This window comes from Bombus pascuorum, chromosome 1 (assembly GCF_905332965.1).
Source record: "Bombus pascuorum chromosome 1, iyBomPasc1.1, whole genome shotgun sequence".
Lineage (NCBI taxonomy): Eukaryota > Metazoa > Arthropoda > Insecta > Hymenoptera > Apidae > Bombus > Bombus pascuorum.
In genome coordinates this window covers 68,702-89,951 of record NC_083488.1, presented here as the reverse complement: position 1 = coordinate 89,951, position 21,250 = coordinate 68,702, and the positions used below count along the sequence as shown (strand labels likewise).

The window sequence follows — 21,250 nt, the reverse complement described above, 5'->3', positions numbered from 1 at the left end:
TGTGGATAATGAGATTGTACGCCACAGTGGCGCTATCATCGTTCAAACGTAAAAGAGAAGCAGGGACAGAAATCTAGATATCATTGGTCATTTATAATGTGTATATTACGTGTCGAAGCTTTTTCCTTGAATTGTGTCGCATATTTGTGTCAATTTGTGCACGAGTTCGAGTTATTTGTTCTTTGTTTTGTAAATGTGTTCTAGTGTATTTGAAACAAGAGTCACGTAAAAAGAATAAATACGTGAACAGAGTACGCCTGTTTGTCTGTACCCGATTTGTGAACGTCTATAAAATTGTAAATCTTCTTTTATAAAGTTTTATATATAATAGGAATAAACATATTTTTACATTGTCAGTGTAATCATTGTCGATTACGATTCTTTTCGAATATTAATAAAATATAAGTAAATCGAGTCGATCGATCATCGTACCAAGTTTTATACGTGGCAGTGTAAGCGAGACGGAGATTCAACCAATCATCGAAATCGAAATCAGAGGAAAAGCAGTGTTGGAAGCGGCAGAGAATTTCTACCAACACAGTACCTAGAATTTTGTTTTTCCTAAACGCACATCTCTCTCTTTTTCTTCCATTGCCCCCTCCTGTTTTCCCTCTCCCTTGTTTTAATGGTAGCCGTGCTTCGTATCTGATAGCGTGCCACAATTAGTTCTAACATCAGGTTCATTCTACGTTCATGAAACATTAAACACCAAGTGCTAAATAGCCAAGTCTCAACGTTCAAGCAGAATTAAGCCGTTAAAAAAGACGTGCGTAGAAGTAGTGGGAGTTGACCATTTATGCAAGATTTATCGACACTGCAAATTTTTCGAGTAACAACAATTGATAAGATGGGTCTGGGAAACAAGGTGTGTATATAATATCTACAATTCTAACAATTATGCTTGTGCCAAGATGTGATTTTCAGTCTTCTCTTTGCTGTTGTTTTACATAATGTTCGAATTCGATGCTATAAAGTATCAGATACTTTACATCAGATCAAGCTTTACATATAGGCAAAACCAACATTTCATGCAATTATAAATTCTTTTTCCCTTTCACAAACCTTTTTTATCGCGCCAAATTTTTTCACGTATGCATTGCATCAGCATTTGTCGAAATTCAACGACACACAGGACCGGTTTTATCTTTATCGTACATTTTAGATAAATATAATCGCAGTAATGTGAATATATTATGCACATCGAGATATATGTAGTTAATAATTGAATTTTTCAATAAATGTATAACGATATATCCATCTAACGATAGTTCTATAGGAACTAAGTAGGAAAACTTGTGATAAAATACGAAACTTTAAAAAACAAAGCGGTGACATTATGTATTTTAGACTGTAGATTGTAGACGTATCAGCGATGTATCATCAAGGAGGTAAAACAGGTATTTAATCGATTTTGTAAGCGACTAAATAACTCGTAGACATCGTGCATTTTTTTTTTTTCTTTTTTTTGTCGATCATGTCCATATATCGTCGTTAAATTGAAAACGGTGATCATTGTAGTACAGATTTCGTGTGTAAGCATCTTGCCGAATAATTACATAGCTGTTCGTAACGTAGATGCGGGTATGTAATAAGTGTAGCGTAATCAACGTTTCTTTACGAGATGATGGCGCTATGACGGTCGTGAAACGAGTGAGAAACGTTATGTCGAATTCTGGCGGTTGGTGTTACCAACGGGAAATAACATTTTAGCGATCGTTCACCATTGTGATCACTCGATCTATCGATAAAGACAGGATGACTGTGATACGTTCTAATTATTTGTTGTCAATGCGTTTTATTATAAAGGTGCTTGAAATTATCTTTGAGAAAAAGGGGCTGAGAAGATTATCGTGATTGAGCGTATTTTATTAAGAAAGAGATGGAAATACATGTGACAATTTTTTTCCGTAGACAAAGAAACGTGCGATCGAATTTAGTATTCGGCTTTCTACTATTTTCTTTCTCTTTTTTTCTTGCACATTTTTCTTCTCTGTCTTACGGTACAAGAGCTGGTCAGTTATATCGTAACACGATATGATCGTTCAAGTTAAGTGGGATGGATCACCGATCATTTCTGTTCGACACATTGTATTGGCTGATTTTCGAACGCGCATTTTGGAGCGTTTTAGAATTTTACATTTGATCCCTAAATCTAGTACGATTGTCTACTATCGCTTATCTAGTATCATTATCAGGGTCACTGTGGTGCCTCTAACGAACAGTAATTCCTTTTATCTTGAACTTTAACAGCTCACTGATTGCGTTCAATGATTATATAATCGAAAGATGCTAATTGTAAGAAAAGTTTCCGAAAGCAATTCTATCCGACGATTAAGCCGATTAAATTTACGTCTATACGAGACACAATGCTGACAACGATCGTAACTATCGTTATCATTGTACTATTCTAGTCGAGTAGATTTTTTATTTGCAAAGGGAAATGAAAATAAAGGTATCTCTAGATGGCAAGATCGCGAACGACAGATAACTGTAACGCAGTAATAAACCTGTATTTAATTTCGTTAAGCTGAGACTTTTCGCGAAGTTTAACGTGTTTCTAAAATTGGTTGTGCTATTTGTCGAAGTCCCCTGTCTTACTACGCGCACAAAATGATCAAATATTTCCACACAGATAGGTATTTCCGTTATCCATACACGCGTACACTTGTTCGTTTAACACGAAAAAAAGATTAGTTGGCGAAATTACAATGATTACAATGATCTGTCTATCTGTAGACCTGACATCGAATGTAATTTTTACTATGCTAACAACGAATAATTATTTAAAATACGAAGCAAGCAGATTCAAATGGAAAGTTGAAAACTGAAATTGAAACGTTTGTTGCCGAAACGTTGTAACATGCCGCATGGCGCCGTTTAGCGTCCCGTCCTTCGATGAACTCGCGAAACAAGCTATTTAACACCATCGAATAACCCGTCTGCCAATATATGTACGTATACATGAAAAGATAGACGAAGAACGGTCGCGTATATAATATAGTATCTGTTTATCGATCCTGTTTCTTTTTCCGCCTCACGCGTTTAATACCTGATGTGTATGTATCTCGTATGTTGTGTCGGTGGCAGTGCAGCAGGAAGAAACGATCGCGTAGCAAGTACATAAGTACATACTCGTACGTAGGACGAAATATCGATCGTTATTTTCGCGCAAGTCTCGCAACGACCTGCACACCGTCGGTGATGGCAGTAATGATGCGATACACTCGCTCGATGCGTTTGCACGTTCAGTTTTGTATCGCGACGATAGGAACGGATCCACCTGTTTCAAAATCGTGTCGCGCCTGCTGTATCCCATCGAAACGGCGCGTTTCGCGAATTTAGATCTTCGAGGGGCGTGTTCCACCTTGGAAGGAGAACAACGGGAGAAAAAAGAAAAAGGACGATCCTTGTTGTGGGTACGGTGCAGTGATAGGAGAAGAAATGACGATTAGTAGAACGATTGGTAGATTCGTTCGGTCTTTGATTTTAGTATTTAATGGCTGACGTTCGGTCGACCATACCAAAGCATTTATTCAAGGATAAACGAGATAAAGCGTAAAAAAACAGCGTTCCTCTAAACATACATTTTACGTAGTAGGTGCATCGTTGATCGGTCAGTCCCCGTAAAATGCCATTTATTAGACGTATTTCGAAATCGTTATCGTTAAGCATTCGTTACATCGACTATCGATGATGACTCAGATTTGTCCTGTCTCTTTTACATCAGATGTCCGAAGAGAATCCAGAGATGCGGGAAATGGCAGCGCGCATATGCCGCGATTACCTCCACGGAGTTTGGAAACACGTTACCGCGGAGAACATGACATTGAAACGTATCAGGTTAGTATCGAGGTTCGATATATTACATTTATTTACAGTATTTTACAGTATCACTTTCGACGGCTGACGATACTCCTCTCATTCGCGTTTACTTTTCATTTCGCACTCTTCGATATCGGCTTCTTAGTTCTCTGGTGTTTGCACGATTTCCTGTTGCAATCTACTCGCATGTACGATTCAAAGGGGAAAATCGAGACTCTGACCGATCGTAAAGTAAAGTGTCAAGCAGATAATAGGCTGTGCCGCAATCGTAAGCCAGACGAAACGTCGATCGACTGTTTCTCAAATCGAAACTGTGTTGCAGTTGCGTGTGCAGAATATGCATGTTTCCACAACACTACATAAGTATTACGCACAATATGTATATTGTATATTCGTGTTCGTTTCACAATATCAATAAATACATAATAACATAATACGTATACATGTATACGTACATATACGTAATATAAATATACATATTGAAATATACATATTACGCGATAGTGTGCTCCAGTGACCTGTATTGTACGTGCTTGTGAGAAAGTGCGTTGATCAGTGGTAAGAATAATTGGCGGAACATGCGCATGATCCGAATATTCTAAATACGAGGATATTATTCGATATTTTACAGCGGCGGATTAAGCAATTGGTTGTACAATGTCCAGTTACCCGATGGAACTGTTCCGATTCGAGGCGAACCACGGCAAGTCTTATTGCGACTGTACGGTCAGATACACGGGGAAAGAGCTTTGGAAGGGCTGATCACCGAATCGGTCATATTCACGTTACTGTCGGAAAGGCGACTCGGACCCAAGTTACACGGTATATTTCCCGGTGGTCGAATAGAGGAGTACATACCGGCGAGACCGTTGCTCACCGATGAATTGGCGGATCCGATTTTAAGCTGCATGATCGCCGAAAAAATGGCCCAGATACATAGTATGCAGGTTCCGATAAGCAAAGAACCAACTTGGCTTTGGGATACTATGACCAAATGGTTGGACACGGCCACCGACATATTAGAAAATATCGAGGACATCGATGTTCGTCATTCGAAAAACGTCAACGCGATACGAGCGATCGACCTAGATCACGAGATCAAGTGGTTCAGGTGAGGAAACGGGGGAAGGAGAGGCTGCGGAGTCGACGAAACAACGTAGTAGCAATTTAGTACACTGTAGACTGTATTAACGGTAAGGAATCTATTTTTCAGATCTCTCGCAACCCGACATAAATATCCAGTTGTTTTTTGTCACAACGATATGCAAGAGGGTAATATATTGCTACGGCAAAATACACGGAAACCCGAACTAGTTCTTATCGACTTTGAATATTGCTCTTATAATTATCGAGCATTCGACATAGCAAATCATTTCGTGGAATGGCAGTACGATTATACAGCAGCGGAATATCCTTTCTTTCATGAACGCGCGGCATCTGGTCCTACAAAAGAGCAAAAGGTAAATGTTGGAGTATTTCGTCTTTCGAAACATTTACAAAGAAAGAATCATGGTAAGATCGTCGCGTTTTCTTATCCTTCGTTCCGTCGTTCAACTTGTCTTGCGCCCTCATGGAGACGAACAAACGAATTACATACATAAAAAATCCCCCCAGGGATCCCCCGTTACCGTTACCGTTACCGTTACCGTTACCCCGCACTTGTTACACGATCACAATTTTACTCCATCGGTCGATACATTTTTTAATCGATTACATATACATACATATATCGATAGCGATACCTTGCAACTGCGTCCATTTGAACGATGACACATACATACTTAACGCATTTCAAAAAACAAACAGAAACAGAGAAATGTATTCATTCGAAATTCTACGTCGACTTTGAACAATGATCGAATCAAATCGTAAAACATTCCTATGCGTTGCGAAAGAAAGGATCGGTTCCATTTATAATTTTATCACTTTTTCCTCGCACCGCCGAGAAATAACTAGAGCGAAAATAGAAGGCAATCGTGTTTTGTCAACCAAAATTGAGATCGACATAGACAAATAAAATTCCCTTTGTCCCATATTTGACTTTGCCGCCGTCGCTGTAATTTTCACCGTTACCGTCAAAGTCGCTACCACTGCCACTGCCACTGATACTGCCACTGCCACTGCCACTGCCACCGCCACCGCCACCGCTACTGCCACCGCCACCGCCACCGCCACCGCCACCGCCACCGCCACCGCCACCGCCACCGCCACCGCCACCGCCACCGCCACCGCCAACGCCACCGCCACCGCCACCGCCACCACCACTGACACCGCTACCGCCACTGTCACTGCCACCGCCACTGTCACTGCCACTGCGACTGCGACTGCCACTATTACCATTGTTGTCGCCGCTGTCGTTCCACCCAATTCCCTTATTAACTTGTTTCTTCTTCTCTATCTTTTTCCCGTTTTTCCTTCATTTTGTCTTTGAGGTTGACAAATTAAAAGCGCAAGACCAAGTTCGATCGTATGCGATGCATACGTATACCTATATCTACTCGGTGAAGCGAGTTCAAGAGTTATCGAGAGCAGATCGAGGAGCTGCTTGGCGTGTGTTGCGTGTGTATATATTAGTTTCACAGGACCACAATTCGGTGAGACAAGGCTGATGCCTGCCTGATCGGCTAATCGGAAATCGGAATAACGGGGATGGCAATATCGATCTGTGCCACTGCTATGCTATGGATCCCGTCTCGCACCGTACGTTGTGGAACCAGAACGACCGGTGCCATCACCCACCTTTGCAACATCAGTCCCGTACCTGCGCATCTACGACTCTAGAGTACTTCTACACGCACTCTCGATAGTCGATCCATAATCTACATTACTCGATAAATGTACAGTGTCTTATGGGTGGTAAAATCGCGTTATTTCCAATTAAGACACTTCTCTCACCGCATTTAAATATCCGTCTACCGTATTCAATTAGAGTGTCCCTATGAACGCATGTTTATTCCGAATGCAATTGACTCGATTTCTCAAACCGTTTAAATCTACGTACCACTTTCGAGCTACTTTTCACTGTAGATGTTTTCTCTTTACAGAAAAGCTTTTAAAGTTTATCCTGTATTTCGGACATACATACATATATAAATGTATATATGTATACATATTTACATACGTATATCATAAGTAGATTTTTGGCTCGCGTATGTATATATGTCTATATATACATATATGTACACCACCTTCTATCTGTTCAAATTCATCTTTCAATTACTTTCGAAAAACGATCGTATTATACGTTTAGCAATTTTATATTCTTTGACAGCTCAACTTTATAAGAAGTTACTTAAGAACAATCGGCAAAGAAGGATTACCGGAAGAGGAACGAATCATGATGGAAATCAAGATATTCTCTTTGGCTAGTCACTTATTTTGGGGTCTTTGGAGTATCGTCAACGCCAAATTATCAGAAATTCCATTTGGCTATTGGGTATGCTCACCACACGGTGTATCCGTATTTTACGCTTTTCTCTCGTTACTTTTATTGTTCCAAACTTTCTCCACATACACTTATTTACATGCTCATGCTCATTACCCTTGCTCTTTTGCCTATCTTCTCCAATCATTTCGTTCTATTTCCATTGTTGCAGGATTATGCGGTTTCTAGATTAAAAAATTACCAGTATTTAAAAGAAAAGGTTATGGCTTCTGGAGGATCGCCGACGATAGACAATGATGATGACGATACTGCTGAAAAAATAACCGTAGATTGAACAAATCGAGCGCACGATCGTTACGGCGAAGACTGTTTCCTTTCTACAACGTAACGTGACAAATAAAAGTTTACCTACCATATTTTCATGCGCTCGTAATTACGTATCTTGTCAGAATCACGATTTGCCGTTGTTTCGTGATACATGTTTGCGGTTTTCAACAAAAAGAAGAAAAGAGAAAGGAAGAGCGAAAAGAAAAAGCCGGAACAAAGCAAGATGTGAAAGCCAATGTATAGACAAGTGGAAGAATGACGAGCAACGCATTGAACGGATGCACGCAAGTGGCCGAGATAGAAGCAACGCGAGAAAAGAAGAGATAGAGAGAGAGAGAAAGATGGGGGGTGGGAATAGGAACGACGGGAAGGGGTTAGGCTGTTAAGAAACACGAAAAGAGAAAAAAAGGAGAGAGGAAGGAAAGAAACGAGACGATGCCTTACTACTACGATAGACTTGTCTACGCGAACCATCTATCACGTGCAATTTCGTTTCGTTTCGTTTCGTATCGTTTTCATTCTCGATGGATACCATCGCGACTACTATGCGAATACCATCGCGACTACTATGTGGATACCATGGCGACGTGTGATTAATTAATATGACCGAAAGAATCGTCTCCCAGTTTCTCATAATGGTACTCCCTTCGCCCTATAAAAACGGTATGGGACTACGTAAATAGAAAAGGATCTCTCCCGTGAACAACCCTGGCTTACGAATTACAAATGTGATATAAGATAAGAAATGCGAATGATATCGTCCTGACAGCTTAAACTTTTCAGGGAAATGCTGCTCAACTTTCAAGTCAGCTATCGATATTTTTAGCCGGATACTGGAAATCAAAAAGATCGAGGAGTATTCCTACCATTTATAATTACATTATACATATATACACATATACGTGCATATACGCATACATACGTACGTGTACGCGTACATGTATAAGTATGTACGCATGTATGTATGCACGTAGATGATTTGTACATAAATACGATTTTGTTGTACCTGGGACGAATCATTATTACAATTGAAATAGGAAACTTTGTACGCTTAACGTGTTAAACAGCCAAATCTTTCGCGTACTTTCGATCGCGTCTCGCGTATATATGTATATATATATGTACTTAATTGCGTTTGTATCGGATTTTTTTTGCACGAGCTAAGAACATTCATGCTAAAAAACGAAAGCATACATAGTAAATAAGCTGATCATCATTATCGAACGTATGTATTTGCGACCAGTGCTGATATCAAGATATTATTGTTCATCGGTATTTTTCTTCTTGATTATCCAATGATATTTGCGTTTTATTTCTAATTCTTCCACATCGTGATCCACATCACGTATTTTTCATTAGTGCGACATGTTTCTCGGTTCAACAAAGAACAATATTTTAATAAAGTTGAAAGAAACTATTTCCATTCTCTTCCATTCATTCTATCATCCTTTACCTCAAATAATAATAAATAATTTTGCAGAAAAACAAATATCTGTAATTTCTTTTAATGAAAATGGAGTTCGTAACTATATCGTGATGTACATACCTGCATACATTTCACATTATATTACGTATATCGTATTTCATTTTCTTTTATCTCCGTAAGATGGCGATCATTGTACACAATAACATTTTCATGGCTCACGCATGCAACGTGCACCTCGAGTTTTTAGTCAATACGTATATAAGGTTAGTTGATGTTATTGCACTTACAGTCTGTTGAGGTTATATAAACGAACGTTGACGTTAATTGGTATCGGTTTAAAAGTTAATCGAAAGAAGTTTTAATTTGTTCCTGGAAACTGACAACTTTCTACAACGTTTAATATTGGCCTCCTTTTTCTTTCTTACGAACGATAAAAACTATGGAAACTACGTCACACAACCTTATGCCCAATATTCATTTCAACAATGATGAAAGAAATGTACAAGCTGAAGTAAACAATGAAGAAATACTAACCACTACTAAAATTTCTAATTCTTCCGATACATCGGAAAATGGCATACAGCTTGCAGCTTCGACAAAAGAACATTTAACAAATGACGTATCTGAAGGTCTCAATGATGCTGATAATATTGCAACTTTCAAGAAACCGACTGTATTAATTGGCCCAAAACGTTCTTGTCCGATACATAAAAGTTCCAAAAGCTCAGAGTGTGATACGAAATCTCAAAAACATTCGCAAGATCAACCTTTCCCATATGTAGAACCATCTTGGGGAGGAAAGCCGGAAGGGAATTACATGATGGAAGTGCTCAAGTCTGGAATGATCATCGAGACAATTTCACTCAACGAACAAAATTTCTATCTTGTTGGGCGTTTACCTTTGTGTCATTTATCACTTGTTCATCCTACCATTTCAAGATATCATGCAGTTTTACAGTACAGATCTGAACAAGACAAAGAAAACGATAAAGGTTTCTATGTATATGATCTAGGAAGTACTCACGGTACTTTTTGGAATGGCAACCGCATAAAACCTAATGTTTACGTAAGAATACACGGAGGTCATATGCTCAGATTTGGTTGCAGCCAGAGAAAGTACATTTTACAAGCTCCACCGGAAGACCAAGAAGAAGAATCTCCGTACAGTTTAACAGAGTTAAAGGTATTCTTTCTTTTATCCAAACATTGTTACTTTCGTATGGAATTAATGCAGTTATTTTTCAAGCAAATATAAGATGAAACGAAAATATTCTAGGGAATGAGAGCGTCCCAGTTGGAAAAACGGTACATGGAAGACAAAGGTAAAGCATCCATCGAAGAAAAGGAAAGCGAAGGCATTGATTGGGGAATGGGAGAGGATGCAGACGAAGAAACGGATCTTCAAGAAAATCCCTATGCTTCTATTACGGACGATGATTTAGTTTTAGAAGATCCCAAGAAAACTCTTAGAGGGTGGTTTGAAAGAGAAGGATATGACCTACGTTATCAAACAGAAGAAAAGGGATTTGGACAATTTTTGTGTTGGGTAGAGTAAGTATTTTCATACATATGAAAACAATGTGAGAGAAATATATGGTACGATTAACTTAATCTCGTGAAAAATTTAGTCTCCCCACTGAAGATATCGTCGGACATTCGACAAGAGCAGAAGCCCTTGTAAAAGGTAAAAAAAAAGAGGCAGTTGTACAATGCGCGTTGGAAGCTTGCAAAATTTTAGATAAATATGGATTATTAAGGCAAGCAAATCACGGTAAGAATAATGTTTATAAAATTCTTTGTAATAAACTTTAACTTTTATTTTCATACATATACTGTTCTGTTTTGTATTCATATCTATACTTAATACTGTTGTACACAACATTGTTCGGGGCTTTCGGGCAGAAACCTTCGACCTTTCGCCAACAATGCAATTAGCTTTTTCAGCATCTAAAAACGCATTGAAGCTGACGTCTGGTGGTGATGGTGATGGTGGTGGTCTCTCTATATAACAAGATACCTGCATTCATGTATTGGAACGATGATGTTCATGTTCTAGTTCATCGGTGTTGCTGAATTAGCCGGCGCTGTTAATTGCCCAGCTGATTAATTAAAAACATGTGAGGATCGTGTTCCAGATTGTGTTCACATGAAAACCGGACAAAGTCCAAACAATATGAACAAGGACATCGGTTTCCACCTGAACCCAATCTGGAACACGCTCCTCGCATCTTTTAAATTAAACGAGTAATTAATAGTGCCGGCTAATTCAGCAACATCGATGAAATCGGAACATCAACACTACCGTTCCAGTGCTTGAACACAGATGCCCCTTTACTAATTAATTTTATCTTCTTGTAAAAATAAACCGTTTTGTTTAACGGTCGATTTATTCTAAATGAGAATTTTATTTCATCTTCTTTAGTTATTTAGAATTAATTTATACATGTATGTACAGAAGCAAGAAAAAGGAAAACGAGGAATTGGGAAGCAGAAGATTATTATGACTCGGACGAAGACAATTTTTTGGATAGAACAGGTTCTATAGAAAGGAAGCGTGAACAGAGAATGAGATTAGCTGGAAAATTGGAAGAAAAAGCAGAAACGTATGATTCCTTGGTGAGTTGAAGAAGTACTTCACTAATTTCGCAACTTTCAATCAACATTTAAATAAAAATGTTGTTGGTGTTATTATTTTAGCTCGGAAAACATAAGGAAGTTACAAAACGAATATCACAGTTGTCAACTTCGATTGAAAATTGGCAGAGTGCGAGTAACGCGAAGAATGATACGACCGAAGAAGATGCGTTAGACGCTTTTATGTCAAGTCTAAGTTCGTTTGCTTTAACTAAAAGTGACATTGCTAAGATGAAGTTGGAATTACAAAATCTTCGAAAAGAAGAGGCAAGTTTGATTAAACTGTTAAACTTGACACAGCCTGCAAATTTACCAGCTCTTTCTTATCACGATACTATGAATCAAACTGTTAGTCAGGCTAAAGAAGTCGCGCATCTTATGCAAAACGCACCAGCAGAACGAAAGAAGATTCACAACTCCTTACCTTGCAGCAAAAAGGTGAGTAAATATTCATTTTGTCCGCATTTAATCTGCCCACAATACTACTCTACTACCTTTATGGAATGTTTATATAGGTGAAACAAATGAAGCAGTATGTAACTACCAATACTGAATTACTTGAATCAAATGCAAATTCCGACACTGCGATAGAGGCAGCAGCTGTAGAAGAAATGGACAGTGATGACGATGATGGATCAATTTCAAATCCATCCCATGATTTATTATCTAAGGAGAATTTTAAATTGCAACTCTCTAATACCACTATTAAAAACGAATCTTCCGAGAAACACGAGGAGCAGCAAAAACATAACATCCTCCAAATGACGAAAAAACATCGACGGGAACAAAAAAAAATGTACTGCGATCAAGACATACATGCAGATAATTATTCCATGTGGATTCCGCCATCGGATCAAGCAGGCGATGGAAAGACAAGTCTGAACGAGAAATATGGTTATTAAGGTTATTATGGTTATACAATATTTATATGTAATTATACGTATCAATTGTCTAATATATGTATTATACAATTGTTGAATTCTTTATACGTTATTACCGTGTACTTTATGATATTGTAAATACTATACTGTACAATATTTATTGCCAAGTTACTGTACGATGATTATTAAATACAGTATTATATTATGATTTATTACATATGTGTACTTTTGTATTTAATATCATGTATACATATATATATATATATATATATATATATATATATATATATATGCAGTATCAGAGGTACTATGTGTATACAAATGAACATGTATGAGGTTAGGTTTTGATGTATCGATCGATTGCTTGTACCGACTACTTGTATCGTTTACGTTTCTAGTGAGATTTGGAATATTTTGGACATTTCCGATCGTGATCACGGACGGGTTTCGTGAATTTATAAACGGATTCAAAAACAGGTAAAATAGAAGAATAACGAAAATAGTTACAACTGTTTTTGCTTCTTCTATTCTGATATTTGTGGAAATTTTGAAAATTAACCTTTTCTTATATCGAAATAATACATGTATATTTAGTACGTCAAGCTAAATATACGTGAAATTATAAACAACGATAACCGTTTTACCATGTTTTATATGGATATAAAATCCATACGAACATAAGATATGACTGGACAGTGATTGGCATGTTCTCATATTATAAACCAATAGATTGCATATTCGCTTTATTTCAATATTTATCAAATATATTTGTGGTTTGTGATTTGTTAACATTAACAGTTTTTAAAATCATAGGTGTCGCATTATTTAGAAAAGACAGAAAATGGATTATTTCGTTGGAGAAATATTTGAAATTCCTTATTTTAAAACAGGTACGTATATTTGTCAAATAGATATGAAACATAACCTAGACCAACAAGTCTAAATTTCACTTCTTACAATGTACATATTCTTAGAAAGTAAGCCGAACAAGTTATATATTTTCATTTAATTGAAAATGACTGTGATTTTTTTTATCGAAACGTAATATCTCTTAATATGCTATATATGCTAAATATGCTATATCATTAAGATGTGTCAAATTATTAATCAAAATTGATAATTACTAACTAGATAGCGTTATTATTATCTTTTAAGATGTCGTTGCACGAATTCCCTTTAAGACATTGAAACACTGAAAAATATTTAATCCAAAGTAATAGGTAATTTAATGTAATTTAATTTAATTTAATTACATCTCGACAATCGATACAGTATGGACTACTATCGCATCTGTTGGATGGTATATAATTGGAATTGCAATCTGCGTTTGGTGGGCATCTCCGTACATTTTGGAAAAATATGCGAATTGGAAGTTGAGAAAGAATGAACAGGAATATGCAGCAAAATATCATAAGAGTAAATATCATAAGATGACTATGTCGCATTCGTCGAAAGTACTTGCCTAATTTTATTATGTCTAGATCCAGATCTGTTGCGAGAAAGACTCTCAGGTCTAGAAGCTTCACGACAAAAAATGCAAGAAGAATATCATCAGAAATGTATGTTAGCAGAACAGGAAAGGACAGAGGTAAATTGCGAATCTTAACTTGAAACGCGCCAACATGGATTTAGAATATATGTGTATTATTCTGTTTTCCAGCAGAAAGGAAATGCAAAAGGAATAGCAAAATTAATGTTAGACAATAATGTCATAGGCGATAGACTAGGAAAGAAGAACAACGATTCACCACCTTTTACAGAGAAGAAACACAAATCTATAAGGGAGGGTAAATACACACATGGAAAATAATGATTTTAAAATAATGATATCGATCGATAGCGTTAATTCTGACATTGTCCGACCGTTACAGAATACAACCCACTAATGGGCGACGGTTCTAGAGGATATCGACCCCCTAAGCGCACTTGTTGCGGAAAGGGTAGTTGCGGGTAATTACATGTAAGCGTAAAAACTAATATAATTTCATCTTGTATTCATGATTCTCAATAAGAATACTTGAAAAAGGAAAATCGTTTGTTTACGAACGAAATTTTGTAAATAATTATCGGTCGTTGTCTCCTGTTATAATAAAACTATAAATTTCTAAATATATCCGATATAATGTTTAAATTACCCGAAGCTCTAAGATTATTTTGGACTCTTATATATAATTTCGTTTAACTTGAGCTCTAGCTTGTTAAATGTAAAGGGAAATAGGGTAAGAGGAAGTAGATGTTTTTTTTCCTTTAAGTCTTCATGAATTACCTTTAGAACGTAAAAAGTTTGGAAAATACTCGTATGTTCAACATCACTTTTTCTTTGTTTTTATTAATAATCGTTACTCGTATATTGCGTAACGCTTTTGTATACCGCTTTATATGCATATGTAGTACTTGACAATAATAATTATTACTTTTTAATTATCTACATTTGTGCGCGTCTTGTGTTTGCCTGTACGCGTATGACACTAGCCTGTATCGACCAATTTTCTTAGTATCATATTTTTCTTTTCGATAACATGTTCAAAGTGGACAATCACTTGCATTTGTTTTATAATAAATAAGTTATTGCCTACGAAAACGCTTACGAACGAACGAACAATTTCTGTTTCTTTTATGCGCTTTATTTACAAAACGTAAAGAATATTTAAGCTAAATCACTTATCAGCCTTCGCGATTTAATTTAGACCTAGTGGCTAAAAGATGCAAGTAAAATTGAAACTTATCGAATTGTAGTGTTCGGAACGTTTTTCATCGTTATTAGATCTTTCGATCCGAATGTTAATGATATGACGATTAGCGCGCTGTGACTATAAAATATATATATCGTTATTCTACCGTGTCGACAATTTTTGTCAGTCGGTCAACAAAGCGTCCAATCTTTGCAACAGACTATTCAGCTATTGGCAGTGATTGATAATAAATCACTTACGAAACTTTCGTGAAACTTCCCCTCGCTCGGGACAATGTTGGTTTAATCGATTTCAACGAAGACGATTTAGTTCGGATTACATTCGATTTGCTTACTTTTCACTGTTCACTTTTCACTTTTCACAAACGGAAGAACACACATCGACATGTGTTTCTCGCTATATTCCGTTCCCCGTTTTAATTCTCGGCAGATGGTCGGTAGAGTAAATGGAGAGTTAATGGAGATGCGACGAGCGCAAGAACATGCGCATAAGCGTAAGAGCAATTTAAGATAGACAGGACAACTCAAATTACGGGCCAATAGACGACACGAGAAACGAGAATGAAAGAATTAAAGATGCGCACGGGATTGAGAAGAGGGGGGGGGCGGAAGGGTAGGGGTTGCACAGTAAGCCCGCGATAGTGGCGATAGGAATTAAAAGCGAGTTTAAGGGAAAAAAGAATTTGGTGTGTGCGTGCGTGTACATGCGTGCGTGCGCGCGCGCGCGCGTGTGTGTGTCGTCACGATCCGTACGCGATCTTCTATTTTCGTTCAACGTTGAAGGTGTTACGCGCAATATGATACATACAAACAGTTTGAACCATCATAACAATCGTGCAAATATGAGAAACTATAAAAATAACGTCATTACTTTTTTCGCTTCGCAAATTGATAGGATGGTTCGGTATAACTGGTTCAAGAATCGTTTACTCTGCCGCATAATCTGTGACAAAAGTATCACGAGTTCTCGATCTTGAACTCGAAATATTTTCGGTATCTAAATAAGTAACTACTATCGATCGAACTGCTCCCATATTGTGGAAGAGTTCGAGTGCGAATTTATGTACAGATTTGGAGGTGTTTGTTCATTTCTTTGTTTGTTTCTTCTCCCAAAAAGAATCTACACACATATGTGCCTATAGAAAAGGACCATTTACCACCAGTCGATAGAGTCCGTAAAGACGAAGTTTGGCAAACTCAGTGTACAGTCTAAATAGACTATCAGAGATAATGTTTGAATATTGTTACGGTGAATACTTAAAATATAAGTTCTACGTAGCTACGTTTCCCTCTTTCTCTAACTCTTGTTCGGAATTTATCATTTATTTAAACACTCTACGAAAACGAACGCTCTCCTTCTTTTAATTTAATTCGTTACTAATAGCTTTTTCCTCTTTTATTCTTGTTTCTCACCTTTCTGGATGGATTATACTTGTATGTTTCTATATGCGATCTACGGATTTACCAATTTCATTTGCCAACCGTTACTCGCGAGGATAATTTTATATACTTATGTTACACATTGAATCGTATCTCCGATCTACGTAGTCTTCCGGAATTGTGATATTCGGCAGTGCGTTCAGCGTCTGTTATTTCTCTTTGACGCTTGTCAACGTCTGTCAATAGGTTGAGCGCGGTGCCGAAATTGCTATCTTTTCCGTTTAGCCGGTAACGAGCGAGCTAAAGATTTTAAAGCACGCGACTTCGCGCACTGGATAAGTCTCGTCTGCCATTGAATCTGTGATCGAAATGAATGATTTGATCCAAAAGGCAATATCCAAATATCCAAGTTGAAAGAAGAATTGTTCATAAATCGCACAAAAAGGAAGCAGACGTACATAAAGTGCGAAGATATTGTTCGGTATGTTATGATAACAATTCAAAGCTATTTGGACGCGAGATAGCCAAAATTTTGACCAAAAAAGTTGTCACGTTTTGTAATATGTGTAAATCCAAGGTAAATCCATTTTTGTTTAGAGCGTTCTAATAAATTTCATTGAAATGACTACATTTATTTTTTAACTTTAATACTATCGGCCCCGGGAACCGACGCCGCGCTCAACGTATTAATAAACCCATTCGTTAGAACGGTATAACATAGTTCGACGATCGCCGACCTACAATCAGTCAATTCTTTAATAATATTTACTCTTTGTTTTCTCGCGCGAAAGAACAAACTAATTACAACGAATTTGAGCGATTATTACACAACGAGTGTCCTCTATCCACTCGACTATCTCAATTTACATTAAGATTCGTTCCAATTCCGGAGCCTCGACGAACTCTCACGCAACATACACTGAGATTAGGAGGAACCAAGAGATGCAGTTTGTAAACGTGCTCGGATCAACGACGCCCGATTCGATCCAATTTAGAATATTATAATGGCCGTTTCAACACTGTTGGTCGTCGTCCTCGTAGCTTGTCACTTATTCGTATTTTCTTTGTCTGCCGTAATCTTCGCTGGTATTCGTAAGCGATTACCGACGAATCAATTCGTCAATGTTACGTGGCAATTGTTTTTTCCCTTTCGATCGATGCAACCAATAGAAGAATAGCTAAAACGATAGCTGCTCGTTTCCGATTCGCATTGAAGATTTACGACGAAAGACACCGGTCGACAGCTACTTTCCATTGTTTCAACTGCTCATAGAAGAAAGAAGCTTCTACACGCACACACGCACACGCATACGTACATACACAAGAAAAAAAAAAAAGAAGAAAAAAAAACTGTTCCATATGATGTAATACTTGTTGCACGACAGTCGATCATTCTTTGCTGCACGTACCCTTAAAAGTTGTGCATACATATGTATATCGTTAAAGAAGTATCACGTGGCAACACGTTCGTATCCGTACGACAAAGTTAAAGAATCATTTTCAATCATTTAGGAACGTTACATCGGAAAATAATAGAACCGTGCGGATCTCTGAGCGGCGAAAATTGAAAATTTCTGAAAAGTACACAAGTGCCACGTTGATCTAGCGCACAGAACTGCCATGTGCGCATACGCGTAACAATATATTGCGTGTTAATATCGTTTGCAATGTCGTAGTCGACGTTGAAATCGTAAATTATCGTTACTCACGAACAAAGATTATGAAACTAAATCTATTCGATCTATAACACTTTCTTTTCATCATATCCATCATCTCGCATCCTGTTCACACTGTTCACTGTTCACTGTTCACCGTTCACCGTTCACTTTTCACTGTCAACCATATCGTCCATCATCCATTTTCATTACTCAATGGCAGTGGTTGTATATATTGAGCAAAAAACGAAGAAACGTAACAACTCGGTTAGGTAATTAGGTAAAGTATCGAAACTACGAGATGAACGCGTTCTTCGCACTACTTGCGTAAACAGGGCTAACGGAGACGAGGTTAAACCCATCTATTAGGAGAATATTAATGAATATGAATGAAAGAGTTTCGCGCGGCGGAGGGTGGTAGGAAGAAAAGAGACAGGAATAAAGGAATATCACGGTTAATACGATTAGCTATTAAGGTTTGGAGATATCGAGGACGAGCTTAGCCCTGAAAAGGTACTTTGAGAATGTTGGCGATATTGTCGCGCGAGACGGCTACGATTCGTTGCGATCCAAGTAATTCGTTTGAGGTTGAAACAGCGGTTCGTATCACCAACGGTCGATTCTATCGGTCGGTCTTGATCCTCCGGGAATCCTTGTGACCACTAGCCATCGCGAAGGTCGGCCGGCCGACTGCACTCTATAGGAGCATTTGAATTCCCACCACCTACGAAAACATTGTTCAGCTTGTTGTATCTTTGACTTCCAGAACTGCTGACTGTGTTCGAGGCCGAGGAATTGTGCTGAGGATAGCCGCCGATTCTCGAAAAGCTAGGCACTTTATCTGAAACAGAACGAAATATGTTGCACGCTGTACGTACATAAAGATCACACCGTTTTACGCTAATTTTTATCAAATCGACCGCAATGAGAAACGAAGAAAGAAAAGAAGATAATGCGAACCTTTGCCACGGTTATGCCTCGTCCTTTCTTGCGAGCTAATGTTTCCAGACTGCCTTGGAGGGATACAAGAATAATTACTATCACCGCTACTGTAGGTCGGTGAAGCAGTTCTAGTATTTCTTCTACGTGGACTTTTGCCATTTCTATTTCGTGAACCTGTTTTACCATGCAGGCAATTGGCCGATGTCGGAGCGAATTGGTCGTTGTATTCGAGGGTGTTCCCATAGAGGCAACTGGATTCCGAACAGGAACAACAAATATCCGAGTGTGCGTTCGAATCGCACGACTTTCTATCCCATTCGTCGTTCTCAGCTTGATAAAGATTCTCCGTTGTATAGATATCTTGATCGTTTCGTCGATAGATATCCTCGTTCGCTATTGATCGTTCCGATCGTGAATCCGCACGATTTACACGACTGTACGCAGAATCGTAGTCTTCCGATGGCGAATCATTTCGTTGACCGTACAAAAGAGAGCCGCTCTCGTATTCGTTTTCGTGATTACCTTTGTACGAATCGTAACAGTCGAACGATTGTGGAAAGACAGGCAGTGCCGGTGGATTCGTTTGCGGGGGCAAACTCGTATACCTACCTTGCTGATGGACGTTATTTTGCGGAACAGAATTGTCGAACGGTTGAGTCTGCTGACCCGAATCGTTCCAAATTGTATTCGAACCTCCTAAATTGTTAATTATTCTGGTCGGCGGACTCGGCGGACTTTGCGAATTTCTCGATCCCGAGCCCGAACCGGATCCACCTCCTCCACCACCACCGCTACCAGTGCCCCCACCACCGCCGCCGCTTCCACCTGCGGAACCCGAACCAGAACCGGAACCTGAATTCGAACTCGAGCTTAAACCCAGTCCCAACGCTAGTCCTGCACTCGTGATCAAGTCCAAATCGTTTTGCCTTTCGATACTTCTCTTGCCTAGGTGGGGGCTAAAGGCGGTCTGATGTTGGTACTGTTGTTGCTGTTGTTGTTGCTGTTGCTGTTGCTGCTGCTGCTGCTGTTGATAATGGTGTTGATGCTGATACTGATGCTGCATTTGATGCGGATGATGATGATGATGATATTGATACTGATGTTGGTGTTGGTGTTGATGCGTATGCGAATGCGATCTGGAAGAACCGAGAGATCCCTCGAACGAGGGCGGATGTTCCGGCGGAGGTGGTAGCATATCGCACCAATTCGGTGGCTGATTTTCATTTGGCAGCGGCATTCTGTATTGATGAGCTCTTCTTTGCGCTTCCGTATTATCATCCGCGTTATAAACGCTACTGGCATTGTCGCTGCTCGGAGACACGGTTGACTTGTTTCGATCCAAGTTCGAATCTAAACTCGAATAGTCCGGCTTGAGACAAGAATCGCTGGAATTCGACTTTCGACCGGCGGTTTCTATCGAATCCGGGCTACGAGCAGGCATGCACAGTGTCGTTGTAGCGTATGGTTCTGGCGGAGCTTGCAACTGTTTTCGAGCATTGTAAAATGTCGTTAGATTCACTTCGGCGTATTCCGAGCCAGCCATTCCAACGATTCCAGGTGGCAGGCCGATTTGATTCTGATTGCTTAATAGCTTCGTTTCGCAGTCCTTATCGGTGGTGGAAGCCTGGAGTGTGTTACTCGGCCTCCAACCACGCTCTAACCACAGAGTATCTTTGTTTAATTGACAAATGTCGTTAGCCGTGCCGACAGGAACATTCAAGTGGCCGAGTTGTTTACTCATCGCTTGCCTTCGACGAACGTAAACAGCACCCAATAACGCGGCGATAACGGTCAACACGACCGTTATCACGAGAATCAAAAACCAAGTTTCACTCACGACAGAGGCATTTCTTTGACTCGGATCTGTTCGTGGCGGCAACTGCGTCAATTGTCCTGGATCCATGTTCAAAACGGTCGGATTGGAAAACGGTCCAAGACCTACACGAGTTAACCCGGCAACGCGCGCCGTGTAAAGACCACCTGTCGTTAGGCTGTTGATAATCACCGACGTTGTCGACGCATTTAAAGACATCTGGCCCAAAATCTTGTTGCTGCTATTGCTCTTGATTTGAATCTAGCGAAGGAATAAAAGAGAAACGAACTTGA

The 21,250-nt window shown here is 38.9% G+C and overlaps 4 protein-coding genes across 6 annotated transcripts in view; 3 read left to right on the top strand and 1 right to left on the bottom strand.

Moving 5' to 3' along the window:
• The first annotated feature begins 78 nt into the window (after positions 1-78).
• On the top strand, positions 79-8,953 carry LOC132910971 (choline/ethanolamine kinase). 2 transcript variants are annotated; one of them, XM_060967201.1, is made up of 6 exons: positions 79-865; positions 3,728-3,840; positions 4,454-4,933; positions 5,036-5,282; positions 7,094-7,258; positions 7,419-8,953. In XM_060967201.1, the coding sequence occupies exons 1-6, from the start codon at positions 797-799 to the stop codon at positions 7,539-7,541; spliced, it is 1,197 nt and encodes a 398-aa protein (XP_060823184.1). In that variant the 5' UTR covers positions 79-796; the 3' UTR covers positions 7,542-8,953. The 2 variants fall into 2 exon arrangements, with proteins under 2 accessions (XP_060823184.1, XP_060823194.1); XM_060967211.1 differs by lacking the exon at positions 79-865 and adding an exon at positions 3,440-3,613.
• Positions 8,954-9,082: 129 nt separating this feature from the next.
• Positions 9,083-12,690, top strand: LOC132910787 (kanadaptin). The gene is made up of 6 exons (XM_060966792.1): positions 9,083-10,143; positions 10,237-10,511; positions 10,589-10,731; positions 11,416-11,576; positions 11,658-12,032; positions 12,110-12,690. Exons 1-6 carry the CDS (start codon positions 9,400-9,402, stop codon positions 12,494-12,496), a joined length of 2,085 nt encoding a protein of 694 aa, XP_060822775.1. The 5' UTR covers positions 9,083-9,399; the 3' UTR covers positions 12,497-12,690.
• A 102-nt stretch (positions 12,691-12,792) lies between these two features.
• LOC132910642 (uncharacterized) lies at positions 12,793-14,586 on the top strand. Of its 2 annotated transcripts, none has more exons than XM_060966462.1 (6): positions 12,793-12,952; positions 13,289-13,365; positions 13,748-13,891; positions 13,957-14,063; positions 14,139-14,262; positions 14,347-14,586. In XM_060966462.1, exons 2-6 carry the CDS (start codon positions 13,317-13,319, stop codon positions 14,427-14,429), a joined length of 507 nt encoding a protein of 168 aa, XP_060822445.1. In that variant the 5' UTR covers positions 12,793-12,952; positions 13,289-13,316; the 3' UTR covers positions 14,430-14,586. The 2 variants fall into 2 exon arrangements, with proteins under 2 accessions (XP_060822445.1, XP_060822436.1); XM_060966453.1 differs by having other exon boundaries at positions 14,136-14,262.
• Positions 14,587-14,777: 191 nt separating this feature from the next.
• LOC132910635 (roundabout homolog 2-like) overlaps positions 14,778-21,250 on the bottom strand; it is a 28,473-nt gene continuing 22,000 nt past the window's right edge. The window contains exons 10-11 of the mRNA XM_060966439.1: positions 19,163-21,218; positions 14,778-19,043 (exon numbers count right to left, since the gene is read on the bottom strand). Coding sequence (XP_060822422.1) covers positions 18,865-19,043; positions 19,163-21,218 — 2,235 coding nt within the window. The 3' untranslated portion in view covers positions 14,778-18,864. The remainder of the gene's footprint in view (positions 19,044-19,162; positions 21,219-21,250) is intronic.